The 18,998-nt window shown below is 33.2% G+C and overlaps 1 protein-coding gene across 1 annotated transcript in view; it reads left to right on the top strand.

Annotated features, from left to right (window-relative positions):
- side-II (sidestep II transmembrane protein) overlaps positions 1-18,998 on the top strand; it is a 482,796-nt gene that overhangs the window by 215,631 nt on the left and 248,167 nt on the right. The window contains exon 4 of the mRNA XM_073967649.1: positions 12,896-13,013. Coding sequence (XP_073823750.1) covers positions 12,896-13,013 — 118 coding nt within the window. The remainder of the gene's footprint in view (positions 1-12,895; positions 13,014-18,998) is intronic.

The following is an 18,998-nucleotide window of genomic DNA, read 5'->3' as shown; positions in this document are numbered from 1 at the left end:
AAAAAATATTCTTAAAATATCCACGCCTTCTGAAGTGCCTCCAAAAAATATTCTTAAAATATCCACGCCTTCTGAAGTGCCTCCAAAAAATATTCTTAAAATATCCACGCCTTCTGAAGTGCCTCCAAAAAATATTCTTAAAATATCCACGCCTTCTGAAGTGCCTCCAAAAAATATTCTTAAAATATCCACGCCTTCTGAAGTGCCTCCAAAAAATATTCTTAAAATATCCACGCCTTCTGAAGTGCCTCCAAAAAATATTCTTAAAATATCCACGCCTTCTGAAGTGCCTCCAAAAAATATTCTTAAAATATCCACGCCTTCTGAAGTGCCTCCAAAAAATATTCTTAAAATATCCACGCCTTCTGAAGTGCCTCCAAAAAATATTCTTAAAATATCCACGCCTTCTGAAGTGCCTCCAAAAAATATTCTTAAAATATCCACGCCTTCTGAAGTGCCTCCAAAAAATATTCTTAAAATATCCACGCCTTCTGAAGTGCCTCCAAAAATATTCTTAAAATATCCACGCCTTCTGAAGTGCCTCCAAAAAATATTCTTAAAATATCCACGCCTTCTGAAGTGCCTCCAAAAATATTCTTTAAATATCCACGCCTTCTGAAGTGCCGCCAAAAAATATTCTTAAAATATCCACGCCTTCTGAAGTGCCTCCAAAAAATATTCTTAAAATATCCACACCTTCTGAAGTGCCTCCAAAAAATATTCTTAAAATATCCACGCCTTCTGAAGTGCCTCCAAAAAAAATTTTTAAAATATCCACGCCTTCTGAAGTGGCTCCAAAAAATATTCTTAAAATATCCACGCCTTCTGAAGTGCCTCCAAAAAAAATTTTTAAAATATCCACGCCTTCTGAAGTGCCTCCAAAAAATATTCTTAAAATATCCACGCCTTCTGAAGTGCCTCCAAAAAATATTCTTAAAATATCCACGCCTTCTGAAGTGCCTCCAAAAAATATTCTTAAAATATCCACGCCTTCTGAAGTGCCGCAAAAAAATATTCTTAAAATATCCACGCCTTCTGAAGTGCCTCCAAAAAATATTCTTAAAATATCCACGCCTTCTGAAGTGCCTCCAAAAATATTCTTAAAATATCCACGGCTTCTGAAGTGCCTCCAAAAAATATTCTCAAAATATCCACGCCTTCTGAAGTGCCTCCAAAAAATATTCTTAAAATATCCACGCCTTCTGAAGTGCCGCCAAAAAATATTCTTAAAATATCCACGCCTTCTGAAGTGCCGCCAAAAAATAGTCTTAAAATATCCACGCCTTCTGAAGTGCCGCCAAAAAATATTCTTAAAATATCCACGCCTTCTGAAGTGCCTCCAAAAAATATTCTTAAAATATCCACGCCTTCTGAAGTGCCTCCAAAAAATATTCTTAAAATATCCACGCCTTCTGAAGTGCCTCCAAAAAATATTCTTAAAATATCCACGCCTTCTGAAGTGCCACAAAAAATATTCTTAAATTATCCACGCCTTCTGAAGTGCCCCCAACAAATATTCTTAAAATATCCACGCCTTCTGAAGTGCCTCCAAAAAATATTCTTAAAATATCCACGCCTTCTGAAGTGCCTCCAAAAAATATTCTTAAAATATCCACGCCTTCTGAAGTGCCTCCAAAGTATTCCAAATATCCTTCTGAAATGCCTATAGGAAATGAGATAAATTTCCCCTGGTCCTTTGAATGTCCCTGCAACAATTATTCATTAATTTGCCCACCGAAATCCCTAATTGCCAGACATGACTGTCATTACAAAAACACGAAAGCAAAACTAAAGGAAACGGAAAGATAAATTTGTTTTAATTTCACAATCGCACAATGGTAATGGCGCAAACAAGTCTAATGTGTAGCCAAACTCAAACCTCTCATTGAGGAAATTAAAACAAAAGAAAATCAAATCAAAGAAAGTAGCTGCGTTGTTGTAGTTTCAATTATAGGGTAATGAACAATAACATTTTACCTGACTAACAACAATTAATTAAATCGACTTGAAATCTTGAACAAATTTTTGTATTATTACTTTTATAGTCGGTTTTATGTATCGCTTATAATCATAAATCATTAAAAATTGAGAATAAAAAATTGCAAACATGTTTTCGGCACGACAAGAAAATAAAATTATGCTGATTGCTCCTTAAAACAGATTTTCAGAAAAAAAGTTATTGAAACTCTCTTGTCCCAATGGCTTTAAGGCCATTGTTTAATTATTAAGCAACAAGAAAATGTCCTTCCACAGAATTCAACCATCCAGTTCCTTGATATAATGAATGTCAGTTAAACATGTTTCCTACAAAAAGGGGATGGAATGTTAATTTAAACTCATGCAGTGTTTGCCAGGGTAGACAAGTAGCTAACCCTGAGAAAATTTTCTTCCAGAAAATAATGTTGGGCTAGACATGCTTGTTTAATCGCGCAGGACAGAATTCTTTGTTCGGGTATGGGCCGTTGTATAGCATGGTCATAATTTTATGTTAACACAAAATTAAGTTGTAACTCATATAACAGGATTGTGATTTTGGGTTTGGCATTTTTAAGAATTTTTATTGTGAAAATGACACAACTTTGAACATTTACGCTTAACAAGACTTTCGCTAACAGCCCTTAACATGTCGACAGCTAACGCTTTACCTCTGTTTGGAGTCTTCAAACTCTTTAATAACAAACGCCATTTGCCATTCATGGCCTGCCCTAACTACCGGCAAAAGGAAACTAACTCTTGTTAACAATATTTCACATAAAAGATTTAAATGATAGCCTTAAATTTAAGGTATTGCTCTGCAAATGCACGAAAAGAAGAGAAGCCACACTGGTGGTATAACATACATATTCATGTATTTGACAGGAACACAATAATCATACAAACATACATAATCACATTGTCATTTCCACACAAATACATATTCATATGTATGTTCGCCATTCTTATTATACATGTCTACACTTGCATTGCGATAACTTGGTTTATGTCGGAGGCGGGCGTTGCAAAATTTCCTCCTTTTGTATGTTGTACACGCGCATATACTTAGTATAAGTGGGAAAACGCTTAACAATGTAACATTTTGAGTGTAATTTCCGGTTTCAGGAAAGCCTTTACTATCATTATAGGTCTAACATGTATGTGTACGACAAGCCAACAAGAGAGCTCTCGCAGCAGCAGCAGTAGTCGAATGAAGAAGGATAAACGCGAATATGAACTCGCTCTCTAACATAATTACATATTCATATGGCTATATAATGTATTTCACATTGGTCTTAAGGCAGAACAATGAATTTGAATTACTTGTTAAGGGGGGATTTAGTCAGTGCACGTGTATGTGGAACGAGAGCCTGTTGGGGATTCTAATACAAAAATATATGAATAATTAAAAGTATTTAACCTTTTAAATGGTTGGAAGTTAAAGTAACAATTTTACCTTGAAATAGAAGTTAGGAATAAAGAAGGATTTAAGATTATAAAATATACTCTCAGAAGAGCGTTGTATACTTATTCTGAGAAATATCCACACGTGTTGGAATAAGGAAGGATTCAAGACTATTAAATATACTCTCAAAAGAGCTTTGTTATCGATATACTTGTTCTGAGAAATCTGCTATTGTTTATAAAAATAAAGTGGACCCCAAATATATTTAAAAAGCCCTACAGAAATATTCTTAAAATATCCAAGTCTGTGTGAGTACCTCCAAAAACATTTTTAAAATATCCACGCCTTTTGAAACGCCTTCAGTAAATATTCTTAAAATATCCACGCCTTCTATAGCGCATCAAAAAATATTCTTAAAATATCCACGCTATCTGAAGTGCCTCCAAAAAATATTCTTAAAATATCCACGCCATCTGAAGTGCCTCCAAAAAATATTCTTAAAATATCCACGCTATCTGAAGTGCCTCCAAAAAATATTCTTAAAATATCCACGCCATCTGAAGTGCCTCCAAAAAATATTCTTAAAATATCCACGCCTTCTGAAGTGCCTCCAAAAAATATTCTTAAAATATCCACGCCTTCTGAAGTGCCTCCAAAAAAATATTCTTAAAATATCCACGCCTTCTGAAGTGCCTCCAAAAAATATTCTTAAAATATCCACGCCTTCTGAAGTGTCTCAAAAAAATATTCTTAAAATATCCACGCCTTCTGAAGTGCCTCCAAAAAATATTCTTAAAATATCCACGCCTTCTGAAGTGCCTCTAAAAAATATTCTTAAAATATCCACGCCTTCTGAAGTGCCTCCAAAAATATTCTTAAAAAAATATATCCACGCCTTCTGAAGTGCCTCCAAAAAATATTCTTAAAAAAAAATAAAAAAAATATCCACGCCTTCTGAAGTGCCTCCAAAAAATATTCTTAAAAAAAATAAAAAAAAATATCCACGCCTTCTGAAGTGCCTCCAAAAAATATTTTTAAAAAAAATATCCACGCCTTCTGAAGTGCCTCCAAAAAATATTCTTAAAAAATAAAAAAAAATATATCCACGCCTTCCGAAGTGCCTCCAAAAAATATTCTTAAAAAAATAAAAAAAAATATCCACTCCTTCTGAAGTGCCTCCAAAAAATATTCTTAAAATATAAAAAAAAATATCCACGCCTTCTGAAGTGCCTCCAAAAAATATTCTTAAAAAAATAAAAAAAAATATCCACGCCTTCTGAAGTGCCTCCAAAAAATATTCTTAAAATATCCACGCCTGTTGGAGTCCCTCCAAAAATATTCTTAAAATATCCACGACTGTTTGAGTCCCTCCAAAAATATTCTTAAAATATCCACGCCTGTTGGAGTCCATCCAAAAATATTCTTTAAATATCCACGCCTGTTGGAGTCCCTCCAAAAATATTCTTCAAATATCCAATCCTGTTGAAGTCTCTACAAAAATATTTTTAAAATATCCAATCCTGTTGAAGTCCCTCCAAAAATATTCTTAAAATATCCACGCCTGTTGGAGTCCCTCCAAAAATATTCTTAAAATATCCACGCCTGTTGGAGTCCCTCCAAAAATATTCTTAAAATATCCACGCCTGTTGGAGTCCCTCCAAAAACATTCTTAAAATATCCACGCCTGTTGGAGTCCCTCCAAAAGTATTCTTAAAATATCCACGCCTGTTGGGGTCCCACCAAAAATATTCTTAAAATATCCACGCCAGTTGGGGTCCCACCAAAAATATTCTTCAAATATCCACGCCAGTGGGGGTCCCACCAAAAACATTTTTAAAATATCCACGCCTGTTTGATTCCCTCCAAACATCTTCTTAAAATATCCACACCTGTTTGATTCGCTGCATAAATGTTCCTTAAATATCCACGCCTGTTGGAGACCTCCAAAAATATTTTTAAAATATTTACGCCTGTTGGAGTCCCTCCAAAAATATTCTTAAAATATCCACGCCTGTTGGAGTCCCTCCAAAAATATTCTTAAAATATCCACGCCTGTAGGAGTCCCTCCAAAAATATTCTTAAAATATCCAGGCCTGTTTGAGTCCCTCCAAAAATGTTCTTAAAATATCCGCGCCTGTTGGAGTCCCTCCAAAAATATTCTTAAAATATTCACGCCTGTTGGAGTCCCCCCTCCAAAAATATTCCTTAAATATCCACTCCTGTTGGAGTCCCCCCAAACATATTCCTAAAAGATTCACGCCTGTTGGAGTCCCTCCAAAAATATTCCTACGACTTTAAGAGTCGTATAATCGGTTAAGATATTTGTAAAATATCCACATATATATGTATGTACATGTCATATTAACACCTTGGTATGTGCTCTCTTTGAAGGCAATGAGTAGCTATTTTAAGCCATTTAACTCATCTCTGCTCGAATTTCAAAATATGATATGGCCAAATGCAACAGCCTACACATTTTTCTTTGTTTCAAAGAAAAATTTTAACCAAAAATGCCTAAGGTGCCGCCCGGTTGCTATGTCGTGCTGTAATCCAACACACACACATACAGGCACAAGAAAAAAAACCTTAACAATGCTTTCGTGTTTTTTGTTTTCGAACTACTTAGAAGGCTGTTGCTCTTAACGTTTTGGGGAATATAAATGTTAGAGACGTTTTGTGTTACCTTTGTTTGTTGTACTCTTTGTAAAGGACTTGGCACACTTGTGAATGTTGGTGTGTGTATGCATGTCTGTTGTATGTGATAAGTCACAAAACGCCATCACTGCAGAACTGATTGTGTATAAATGAGGTTTCATTTCGTTCTGCTATTTGAGTTTTTCTGTTTTCTTGCTTCGTCTTCTTCTCATTTTCCCATACTATTAGTAATATTTGTTTGTTGAGTATGAAGGCATTTATATGTAAGTGGATATGTGTGTGTTGGTGGCATTGTTATTCCTCTCAATTTGTAGGTGCAATTCGTAGTCCGTAGTCATATGTCTGCACGGTAACAACTTAATTGCATGTAAATCCTTGGTTGTTAACCCAATTTACTGTTTTTGCAACATGAATGTTTCATTGCATTTTGTTGTGTTTGTTGTTCTTCTTCTTGTTTTTTCTTGTTGTTGCCGTTGCAGTCTACCGCTTGTTAGCCAGGGCTATCCATTTTGGAATCAGACATCCTTTTCATATGAAAGATATACTACCCATGGGTGGGGAATATAACAGTGGTATGTTAAGAAGCGGAGAAAGCTAATGCATAAAATTTTTGGTCGTGCTTAAATGCAATTTTTCCATGTTGAATTCTATGCAGGATAGGCTGTAAATAGATGTCTTTAACAAAAAGGGTACCCCTGTTTTGTTATCTAATTAATCAATCAGGGACTCGAGGATCGAAATATGTCTAATCAGTGAAGAAATTAAAGCACCAACCTGTCTATGATTCCTCTCTTTGATAGTTTTTTCCCTTTAGCCATTGGCAATCCCATTTCTTCATTCTTAGTTAGGCTATATGCTGCACAATTTCTCCCCTATGACAGTTTTACAAAATGATTAACATAATAATTTTATAAATTATATAAAGTTACAGTCACCTTTTAAATTGTAGTCCCATGACAAAATTTATTATGATTTTCTTTCATTTTCAAGTTTTAATGAAATCCTCTTTTTAGCTTTATGTCTCGTCTTGTTTATGTCAGTATGTATGCTACGGTCTGGGTCTGATGATATTTGAGGTTAGTTTTTTGTCACCTTTTTATGTGACAAATTGCAGGGGAATATCATTAATGATTTTTCTGTGTATTATAACTGAGAAAGAAAAAAAAAACACAAAATTTTTTGCATACAAAATTTTCTTCATTCCAACAAAATGATATCCTTTGTACATTTGCACTCACAAAGGTGTCCTTTGTAATTTGATGGCAGACTTCATTTGTATTGTGCATTGTGTTGGTAGGCAAAAATAGAAAAAAAACTTTTATAAATTTGGAAGAATTTATGAAATATTTTTTTGTCACATAACGTGCAAGTTGATGTTAAATTATATTTTTAAAGACCAACGGACCAAAAATCCTGAATTTTTTAAAGAATATTTTCTTAAAGCCGATCAACTTGAAGGTGTTTAGAATATTTTTAAGAACACTTTTCAATCCCGAACCACGTGGATTTTTTTAAAAATATTTTTCAATAAACTTGAATATTTAAAAACAAGTAAAAAGTCGTTAAGTTCGGCCGGGCCGAACTTTTTGTACCCTCCACCATAAAATAGTTTAATTAAAATGGAATAATTAGAGTGCTTTCACAATTTTAGGTGGAACAACTTTTCGACTATGGATAGAATCCTACTGCCTCCCACTATTGCTTAAATTAGACTGTGAACACAAATGTTGAGGCAGAGATAATTGCTTTTGGAGATGAAAGCCCTTGGTGTGTGTATATTAAAAACCCCGAAGGACAGATGCGCCGTGAGTCTAACTTCCGCGTTATGGCGTGATGAAGTTTTTGCAAGAGACCCTGTAAGCCATCATGAGTTAGCATTATATCTTTGTTTTGTTGTTTTTGTGGAGCACTTTACAACAGTGAACAAAGATATAACGCTAATTTCTGATGGCCCACAGGGTCTCTAACAAAAATTTCATCACGCCATAAAGCGGAAGTTCGACTCACGGCGGATCTGTCCTTGGGGGTTCATTATATACTCACCAAGGCCTTTCTTCCCCAAGATGAATTTTCCGTTCCCCAGACGTTCACCTCCATTTTGTTGCACAGTGTTATCTAATCTAATCTAAAAAAATATGTTCAGCTAGGTGAAAGGTACCACCTACGGGGCTATTTCAAAGAGTCAACCTATCTTTAAATTTTTTGGCGGAAAAGTTTTATAGCTGCAGAGAACTTCAAGAGTCAAATTGAGGGTAGTTTCATCAAAACAATGTAAATCCTCAAAAATGGACCCATGTTGACGAATTTTAGTGAAGAAATTTCGTGACCATTGAAAATTCCCGAAAATCGGGAGGTACAGTTATAAGGGGGGATATACCAAAACATGGACCTGTATTGACGATTATTTTTGAATAGACAAAATTGTAGCTAAAATTCTCAAAACACCGATCATTACAGCTAGTTCGGTTAAAAATTGCAGCTAAAATTCTCAAAATACCGAAAATCGGGAGATACCGTTATATGGGGGCTATACCAAAATATGGACCTATGTTGACGATGTTTCGTTGGAGATGTTTTATGACCACTGAGAACTTCAAATGTCAAATTACAGCTATTTCGGTTAAAAACTGTAGCTAAAATTCTCAAAATACAGAAAATTGGGAGGTACCGTTATATGGGGGCTATACCAAAACATGGACCTATGTTGACGATGTTTGGTGGGGATGTTTCATGACCACTGAGAACCTCAAATGGCAAATTACAGCTAGTTCGGTTAAATATTGTAGCTAAAATTCTCAAAATACCGAAAATCGGGAGGTACCGTTATATGGGGGCTATACCAAAACATGGACCTATGTTGACGATGTTTGGTGGAGATGTTTCATGACCACTGAGAACCTCAAATGTCAAATTGCAGATAGTTCGGTTACAAATTGTGGCTAAAATTTTCCAAATACCGAAAATCGGGAGGTAACGTTATATGGGGGCTATACCAAAACATGGACCTATGTTGACGATGCTTGGTGGAGATATTTCATGACCACTGAGAACCTCAAATGGCAAATTACAGCTAGTTCGGGTTAAAGTTGTATCTAAAATTCTCAAAATACCGAAAATCGGGAGGTACCGATATATGGGGGCTATACCAAAACATGGACCTATGTTGACGATGTTTCGTGGAGATGTCTCATGACCACTGAGAACCTCGAATGTCAAATTGCCGGTTCGGTTAAAAATTGTGGCTAAAATTCTTAAAATACCGAAAATCGGGAGGTACCGTTATATGGGGGCTATACCAAAACATCGACCTATGTTGACGATATTTAGTGGAGATGTTTCATGACCAATGAGAACCTCAAATGTCAAATTGCAGATAGTTCGGTTACAAATTGTGGCTAAAATTCTCAAAATACCGAAAATCGGGAGCTACCGTTATATGGGGGCTATACCAAAACATGAACCTATGTTGACGATGTTGCGTGGAGATGTTTCATGACCACTGTGAACCTCAAGTGTCAAATTGCAGGTAGTTCGGTTAAAAATTGTGGCTAATATTCTCAAAATATCGAAAATCGGGAGGTACCGTTATATGGGGACTATACCAAAACATGGACCTATGCCCATATCCTTTGGGATATAAGTTTGTTGATCACTAGGAACCCTAAGTGCCAAATTATAGCTAATTCGGTCTGCGAATGTGGCGAAGAACGTCAAAATACCTTAAATCCGGAGGTACCGTTACATGGGGGCTATACCAAAGAGTGGACCGATATAGCCCATCTTCGAACTTGACCTGCCTATGGAAAAAATACCCTCAGGTGCAAAATTTCAGCACTCTATCTCAATTATTGCGGACGCTAGAGTGATTACAACAGACGGACAGACGGACGGACAGACGGACATGGCTAGATCGTCTTAGAATTTTATCCTGATCAAGAATATATATACTTTATGGGGTCGCAAATGATTAGTTCGATGTGCTACAAACGGAATGACAAACTTAATATACCCTCCATACTATGGTGGAGGGTATAAAAAACATTTTTGTTTCATGAAAGTTGATTTTTCAAACAAAGATATTTTTTTCGAAATTTTAATATTTAAAAAATATTTTTCAATAGAAATTGATTTTTTTTTAATTTTTTTCAATGATCATAAATTAAAAAAAAAGTATTTTTCAATGTTTTTTTTTAATATTTTTTCAATAATCGAAGATTTTTTAAAAAAAAATTTTTCAATAAACGTATATTTTTTAAAAAAAAAAATTTTCAAAAATCTTATATTTTTTAAAAAACATTTTTCAATAATTATTTAAAAAAATATATTTTTTTTAATAATTTCATATACTTTAACATTTTCTTCCATAAACGTGCATTAAAAAAAAAATATTTTTTTATCAACCAACAATCGTGAATTTTTTAAAGAATATTTTTTCATGTTCCACCAATCGTGGATTTTTTAAAGAATATTTTTTTCGTGTTCAACCAAACGTGGATTTTTTATAGATTTTTTTTTTCATGCTCCACAAAACGTGGATTTTGTAAAAAATATTTTTTAAGCTCCACCAAACGTGATTTTTTTAAAAAAATATTTTTCATGCACTACCAAACGTGGATTTTTTAAAAAAATAGTTTTCATGCTCCACCAAACGTGGATTTTTAAAAAAATATTTTTCAAGCTTCACCAAACGTGGATTTTTTAAAAAAATATTTTTCATGCTCCACCAAACGTGGATTTTTTAAAAAAATATTTTTCATGCTCCACCAAACGTGGATTTTTAAAAAAAAATTTTTTCTTGCTCCACCAAACGTGAATTTTTTAAAAACATATTTTTCATGCTATACCAAACGTGGATATTTATTTAAATAAATATTTTTTCATGCTCTACCAATCGTGGATTTTTTAAAAAATATATATTTTTTCATGTTCCACCAAACGTGGATATTTATTTAAATAAATATTTTTTCATGCTCCACCATCGTGGATTTTTTAAAAAAATATTTTTTATGCTCCACCAAACGTGGAATTTTAAAGAAATATTTTTTCATGCTTCACCAAACTTGGATTTTTTTAAAAAAATATTTGTTCATGTTCCACCAAACTTGGATTTGTTAAAAAAAAAATATTTTTTCATGCTCCGCCAAAAGTGAATTTTTAAAAAAATATTTTTTCATGCTCCACCAACCGTAGATTTTTTTTTTTTAAATATTTTTTCATGCTCCACCAAATGCGGATTTTTAAAAAAAATTTTTCATGCTTCACCGAACATGGCTTTTTGCAAAATATTTTTAAAAAATATTTTTTCAGTCCATATTTAAAGAATATTTTTTCAAACCATTTGGCGTGGATTTTTTTAAGAGTATTTTTTTCAGACTATTTGACGTTGATTTTTTAAAGAATATTTTTTCAGACCTCCCAACGTGGATTTTTAAAGAGCACTTTTTTCGGACTACCTAACGTGGATTTTTTTAAAGAAAATTTTTTTCAGACCACCTAACGTGGATTTTTTAAGGAATATTTTTTCAGACCACCTAACGTGGATTTTTTAAGGAATATTTTTTTTAGACCACCTAACAGCGATTTTTGAAAGAATATTTTTTCATACCACCTAACGTGGAGTTTTTAAATAATATTTTTCTATACCACCTAACTAGGATTTTTTAAATAATATTTTTTCAGACCACCTAAAGTGGATTTTTAATATTTTTCAGACCACCTAAAGTGGATTTTTAATATTTTTCAGACCACCTAAAGTGGATTTTTAATATTTTTCCGACCACCTAACGTGGATTTTTAATATTTTTCCGACCACCTAACGTGGATTTTTTAAGGATATTTTTTCAGACCACCTAACGTGGATTTTTTAAATAATATTTTTTTCAGACCACCTAACGTGGATTTTTTAAATAATATTTTTTTCAGACCACCCAACGTGGATTTTTTAAATAATATTTTTTCAGACCACCTAACGTGGTTTTATTTAGAATTTTTTTCACCTAACGTGTTTTTATTTAGAATTTTTTTCACCTAACGTGTTTTTATTTAGAATTTTTTTCAGACCACCCTATACACATTAATATTTCTTAAATTTTAAATGTTTTATAACTAAGATTCAATTGCTTCACCTTGGCAATTACGATAAAACTTTTCTCTTCCATCTACCTAAATGATTCTTGTGGTCAATTTGGCTCACTTTCGTATTTTCTTTTCAACCAAGAAAAATCATTTCGGTTTTTTGTGATTAGTCAAACTCACACACACACATACAAATGACCTCAAAAATATGTACCTTCCAGTTTTCGATAAGATTAGTAAGCTGTTTCAGTAGTATGTATGTATTTTAAAAGAAACACATCAATATTTTACTCAATTACCGAAACATTTATCTGTGCAATGGTCAGCAATTTCAATTCATTTTCGGTTCAATTCATTTCATGAAAACGGAGAGAAAACGGACTTTAATTCACTGACTTGGAGATACGTGTGTAGAATTGCTGGAAAGAAGAGGAAATGGACTTTGTATCAAACGACTTAAGGTGAATGACTCAGACCTGAGCTAGGATTGGACCACGTTTTTGAACCGAATTGTCTTCATTTCAAAAGTTTGGGTAACAACTTATTCCATGGAGGATATCATTAGTTTGGTCTAAGCATTTATTTATTTCTTAAATATTAAAAGTGAACTCCGGATTTGGTCTTTAACAAAGCCCAGACCGAATAGGGTAATAATTCTGTTGCTGACTTTTCGGCCTCTGCTTTATTTTCTACTAACAAAACATTATATAGAATTGAATCGACTTTCCTTAATGCCTACTAATGCTTAATGTAATTTTGTTTCTTACTCTCCTTTCTTTTTTACAGCTTTGATGTCCGAGATAAAATGAACAGTGACCAGGCAAGACATTGGTCAGCACCAGAAGTGTTTGGTTCACGTGCCAAATTTCATTTTGATTCTCAGCCAGCAACTTTGGAAATTAAGGTATGTTTCTTATACTTCAATTCTTTTTGACTATATACATGTTGTTTTTTTTTCCTTTTTCTTTTTGTGCTGGAGTGATTTTTCATGTAGGGTGAAGGGGTGATTTTTTTCACAAAAATCCAAGGTCCATTTCTTTGTAGAATTTTTAAAAATAAATGCGGTTTTTGTGGGTTTTTATCTTCATTTGGTTTTTTTCTTTTCGCTATTGCTAGACATTTTGTTTGGTAGACTTGATTGGATTGAATGGTGAAAAGGAGTGAAAATTGAATAGAAAACCATTGGCCACACACAATGTAGAATGAAAAAGGCTGATGTGTAAAGTTGAGTTAATTTACGTTTGATCTATTTTGTGGGGGTTTCTTTTGAAGGCAATTACGTTTTTGGCGCTAACAGTGTGAAAGAAATAAAAATGAAATCGTCGAAAAAGGAACCAGCAGAGCGACAGTTATACACCCTCTTCCTATGATTGTGCAAAAAAAAAAATAAATACCAGGAGTGGTGGATCTGAATGTACTTTGAACAGGTCCCTAATTTTCAAAAGTTCCAATAAGTTTTGGAAATATTTTTTTGGGGTTTATGAGTTACTGGGGTTATATATGTATAGATCAAAAGCATGAGTTCTTGCGAAAACAAGTACCAATATGCGTTGACGGCGTCGTATAACGTCGTATACCGGCGGAGTCGAGACATGTTTGGTTCAATTGAAAATCCATTCTTAGTTTGGCTTATGAAACAACAAAATGTAAATTTTAGAATATATAGCCTTTTAAGTAAGTATTGAGTCCTTCCAACAAAGTTTTTAAAATATTTGCCGTTGCAAATTTCTCAAATTTTTTTTTTTTAATATGCACGACTTTTAAACCCCTTCAAAAATATTCTTCAAATATACACGACCACCTAAGTCCCACCCAAAAGTATTGCTTTATAACTTGTATTGGCTTAACATATTTACACATTCTGAAGCCGCTCCAAAAATATTTTTAAAATATCCACAACTTCAGAAGCTTCTCTAAAAATATTCTCAAAATATACACGCCTTCTGGAGCATCTCCAAAAAATCCCTAAAATATACACGATTTCTGAAACACTTTGAAAAATATCCACGACTTTCAAAAATATTCCTAAAATATCCAGTACTTGTTAAACCCTTCAAAAATATTCTTAAAATATCCACGATTTCTGAAACACTTTGAATAATATCCACGACCTTCAAAAATATTTTTAACATATCCAATACTTGTTAAACCTTTCAAAAATATTCTTAAAATATCCAATACTTGTTAAACCTTTCAAAAATATTCTTAAAATACCCTCGAACTTTGAAACTCCTCCAAAAAATAGTTTTGAGATTTCCACGTCATCTAAAGTGCCTCAAAAAATATTCTTAAAATATCAACGCCTGTTGAAGTGCCTTCAAAAAATATTCTTAAAATATCCACGCCTTCTGAAGTGGCTCCAAAAAAATATTTTTAAAATATCAACGCCTTCTGAAGTGCCTCCAAGAATATTTTTAAAATATCAACGCCTTCTGAAGTGCCTCCAAAAAATATTCTTAAAATATCCACCCCTTTTGAAGTGCCTCCAAAAAATATTCTTAAAATATCCACGACTTCTGAAGAGCCTTCAAAAAATATTCCTAAAATATACACGCCTTCTGAACTGTCCCCAAAAAATATTCTTAAAATATCCACGCCTTCTAAAGTGCCTCCTAAAAATATTCTTAAAATATCCACGCCTTCTGAAGAGCCTTCAAAAAATATTCCTAAAATATCCACGCCTTCTGAACTGTCCCCAAAAAAATATTCTTAAAATGTTCACACCTTCTGGAGTGTCTACAAAAATTATGCTTAAAATAATCACGCCTTCTGTAGTGCCTCCAAAAAATATTCTTAAAATATCCACGCCTTCTGAAGTGCCTCCAAAAATATTCCTAAAATATCAACGCGTCCTGAAGTGACTCCAAAAAATATTCTTAAAATATCCACGCCTTCTGTAGTGCCTCCAAAAAATGTTCTTAAAATATCCACGCCTTCTGAAGTGCCTCCAAAAAATATTCTTAAAATATCCACGCCTTCTGTAGTGCCTCCAAAAAATATTCTTAAAATATTCACGCCTTGTGTAGTGCCTCCAAAAATATTCCTAAAATATCCCCGCCTTCTGAAGTGCCTCAAAAAAATATTCTTAAAATATCCACGCCTTCTGAAGTGCCTTCAAAAAATATTCTTAAAATATCCACGCCTTCTGAAGTGCCTCCAAAAAATATTCTTAAAATATCCACGCCTTCTGAAGTGCCTCCAAAAAATATTCTTAAAATATTCACGCCTTTTGAAGTGCCTTCAAAAAGAATCTTAAAATATCCACGCCTTCTGAAGTGCCTCCAAAAAATATTCTTAAAATATCCACACCTTCTGAAGTGTCCCCAAAAAATATTCTTAAAATATCCCCACCTTCTGAAGTGCCTCCAAAAATATTCTTAAATTATCCACGACTTCTGAAGTGTCCCCAAAAAATATTCTTAAAATATCCCCAACTTCTGAAGTGCCTCCAAAAATATTCTTAAAATATCCACGCCTTCTGAAGTGCCTCCAAAAAATATTCTTAAAATATCCACGCCTTCTGAAGTGCTTCTTTAGAAGCGTCTACAAAAAATACTCAAAAAATATCCACGCATTCTGAAGTAACATAAAAAAAATCATTAAATATCCACGCCTTCTGAAGAGCCTTCAAAAAATACTCAAAAAATATCCACGCATTCTGAAGTAACCTAAAAAAAATCATTAAATATCCACGCCTTCTGTAGAGCCTTCAAAATATATTCTGAAAATATCAACGCCTTGTGAAGTGGCTCCAAAAAAATATTCTTAAAATATCCACGCCTTCTCAAGCGCATCCAAAAAATATTCTTTAAATATCAAAGACTTCTAAAGTGCCACCAAAAACAAAAAATATCCACGCCATCCCCGCCTTCTAAAATGCCTCCAAAAATATACTTAAAATATCCACGCCTTCTGAAGTGCCTCCAAAAATATTCTTAAAATGAACAAGTCTTCTGAAGTGCCTCAAAAAAAAAAAAAAAAAAAAAATTAAAATATCCACACCTTCTGAAGTGCCTCCAAATAATATTCTTAAAATGAAAAGGCTTCTGAAGTGCCTCAACAAAAAAAAAAAAAAAAAAAAATAAAATAAAATTAAAATATCCACACCTTCTGAAGTGCCTCCAAAAAATATTCTTAAAATATCCACGCATTTTGAAGTGCCTCCAAAATATTCTTAAAATATCCACGCCTTCTGAAGTGACTCCAAAAAATATTTTCAAAATATCCACGTCTTCTGAAGTGTCCCCCAAAAATATTCCTAAAATATCCATGCCTTCTGAAGTGCCTCCAAAAAATGTGCTTAAAATATCCGCGCCTTCTGAAGTGCCTCCAAAAAATGTGCTTAAAATATCCGCGCCTTCTGAAGTGCCTCCAAAAAATATTCTTAAAATATCCACGCATTTTGAAGTGCCTCCAAAAAAAATTCTTAAAGTTTCCCAGTCTTCTAAAATGCCTCCAAAATTATTCATACCTTCTGTAGTGCCTTCACAAAATGTTTAAAACCTACAATTTCTACTTTCTTACACTACTACGAAGATTGTATCGAAGTCCTATATGATTTATTCTCTTATTCATATACACTTGGTTGCGTATCAATTACATTTGTCGATCATACGCCCCATACTACTGCAAAATACACACTTCGCTCCTAATAACTAATAAAACTCTACTTAATTATCCATTAATGTTGGTTGTCCTTACCCAACTCAATTTACAACAACATTTGTTTTATAAATAATTACTTTTACCACTGTCACCCTACCAACAGATTCTAATCGAATGTTTTCCTTCACATAATTAAAGCCAATTAAAAAATATCGGAGAAAACTTTTGCTGTTTCATAACAAAGATAATGTTGCTCAATAGCTTCGTTTTATTTCTCTTTTAGAGGAGAAAATAAGAAAAAAAACAGAACGCAACGAAAATGTTTTTGTCAAAGCAAAACAAAAAGTTTGTTGTTTTTTCTCTGTACTTCAGTCCTTAGTTGTTATTCAATGGCTTTGTCACTTTAGCTTTTGTTAGGACAGCATTCTTTATCAGTGTTATCGCTCGATTCTTACTCTCTGCCATTCTCTCGGTATAGTTCTTTGTGTTTGTGTGTCATTCATGATATTAGAACATCAACTGCAAAATATTTTTTTTGTTGTGAAAAAATCTAAAAGTTTCTCTGGTAAAAACCATGGAGTTTTGCCATCTCTTTAGTTTTTTTATATTATTATATCTCAGTAATTGAGAGGAGGTAGGCAAGTGTCACGATGGGCACAAATGTAAGTTTGCGTTTTTGCTTTTTTTTCAACAAAACTGAAAACTAAACTTTTATATTAAAACACAAAGCTGGACACACAAATTGAGCAAATGAGACAACGACATATAGCGAGAGTATAAAATCGAATGAAAAAATAATATAAAACTAAAGTAAAAATCGCTGTAACTTTTCAAAAGTAATTAAGCACAATTAGAGCAAATGAAAATGTTGTCCTCCCCGTTTTTTCGCAGCTTCTCTTTCTATGGTTAAACGCTTTCGACCAACTTGATGAATACTGTAACTTTGTTAGGCTGCATCCTTAACTTGCCAGCAGAGGGAAAGAGGAAAATTTAGTTTTCTCTTTAGCTTTGCTATGCGGCCAAACTATATCATCAGCATATGCATGACCATCAAGTGAAACCGACATTGAGTCAGTCGAGCATGTTAACCACTAACCTAACTAACTAACTTAACACAAATGAAGGCAAATAAAGTAAAGAGAATTTTGTACTCATATGCATGGATAAACACACTGATGTGGTACTGTGAAATGAAATTATGTGCAGAAATTAAATATCTTTAAGGCGAAATAAGAGAAGTCTCCATTATCCCTTATGGGATGTTTGTTGAAGAATTATATAAAGGCGAAATATATATTTTATATATGTCCTCCAAACATACCACCAAGGGACAGAGAGAATATTTCTCATATAAACAAAGGCAAACGGAGTGCTGCTTGCATGCATTTCCCATGTTCAGCTAATATGGATTCTAAAACCATATTGTAATGTTTTCTAAGAATAATTATATAGTATATTACATCTTATATAAACGAGTTTCACACAAATCCTCCAATTAACTACTGTAATAAATATAATTGTCATTGCACTTTTATAGATACTCTGAATGATACTGGAGATGAAGTTAAGTGCAAAAAATCCATGTTGTTTCCATAACTCCACTCGAAAATGACTTCTTATTATTTTAAATTGTCTCAAAAATGATTTAATTTTGTACGTTTCGGCACTTGACTTTCATTTGAAGATTTCCATTTATTCTTGTCGGAATGTCACATACCATACAAATGTTTTAACGGGTGTGTATGTCACATTGTTCATTCTGTGTCACGTTTCAAATGGCAATCATGCTAATGATTCCTCAGGGTGTTATTGTCAAAATAATGAGCAAGAGTTGGCCAAAAATAGCAAAACGTAAAAAAGAGAAATGAAAAAAAGCTAACTAAAGATTGTTTTTGTTATGTCATCGCTAGTCCTACATACGTATGTATGTGAATCAATGGATATATTTATTCCATTGTAGGTGTGTGAAAGACAAGAGGTTCATATTAAATTGCAATGAAAGAGAGTGTAACTTTAACAATTTGTATAAATACACTCCAGATCATCTGAATAGGTTTGAAATTTTTTCTTATAATATGTTAAGGTATCTTGTGATGTGTTCGTATTACAGATCTATACATTTAATTTTTGAGAGTCTTATCTATGTCAACTTTCACAAGAAATAACTTAACGGTGTTGCCATATTTTTGCAAAATATTCCAATTATAATAAAAAATGTACAAAAAAGAGTCCAATTTTTGCGATCATCAGAATAGGTTTGAATCAAATAAAATTGAAAAATGTT

This window comes from Musca autumnalis, unplaced genomic scaffold (assembly GCF_047663935.1).
Source record: "Musca autumnalis isolate F117 unplaced genomic scaffold, ASM4766393v1 scaffold_2, whole genome shotgun sequence".
Taxonomy (NCBI): Eukaryota; Metazoa; Arthropoda; class Insecta; order Diptera; family Muscidae; genus Musca; species Musca autumnalis.
The sequence above is the reverse complement of the archived record's forward strand: the minus strand, read 5'-3'. Positions and strand labels throughout refer to the sequence as shown.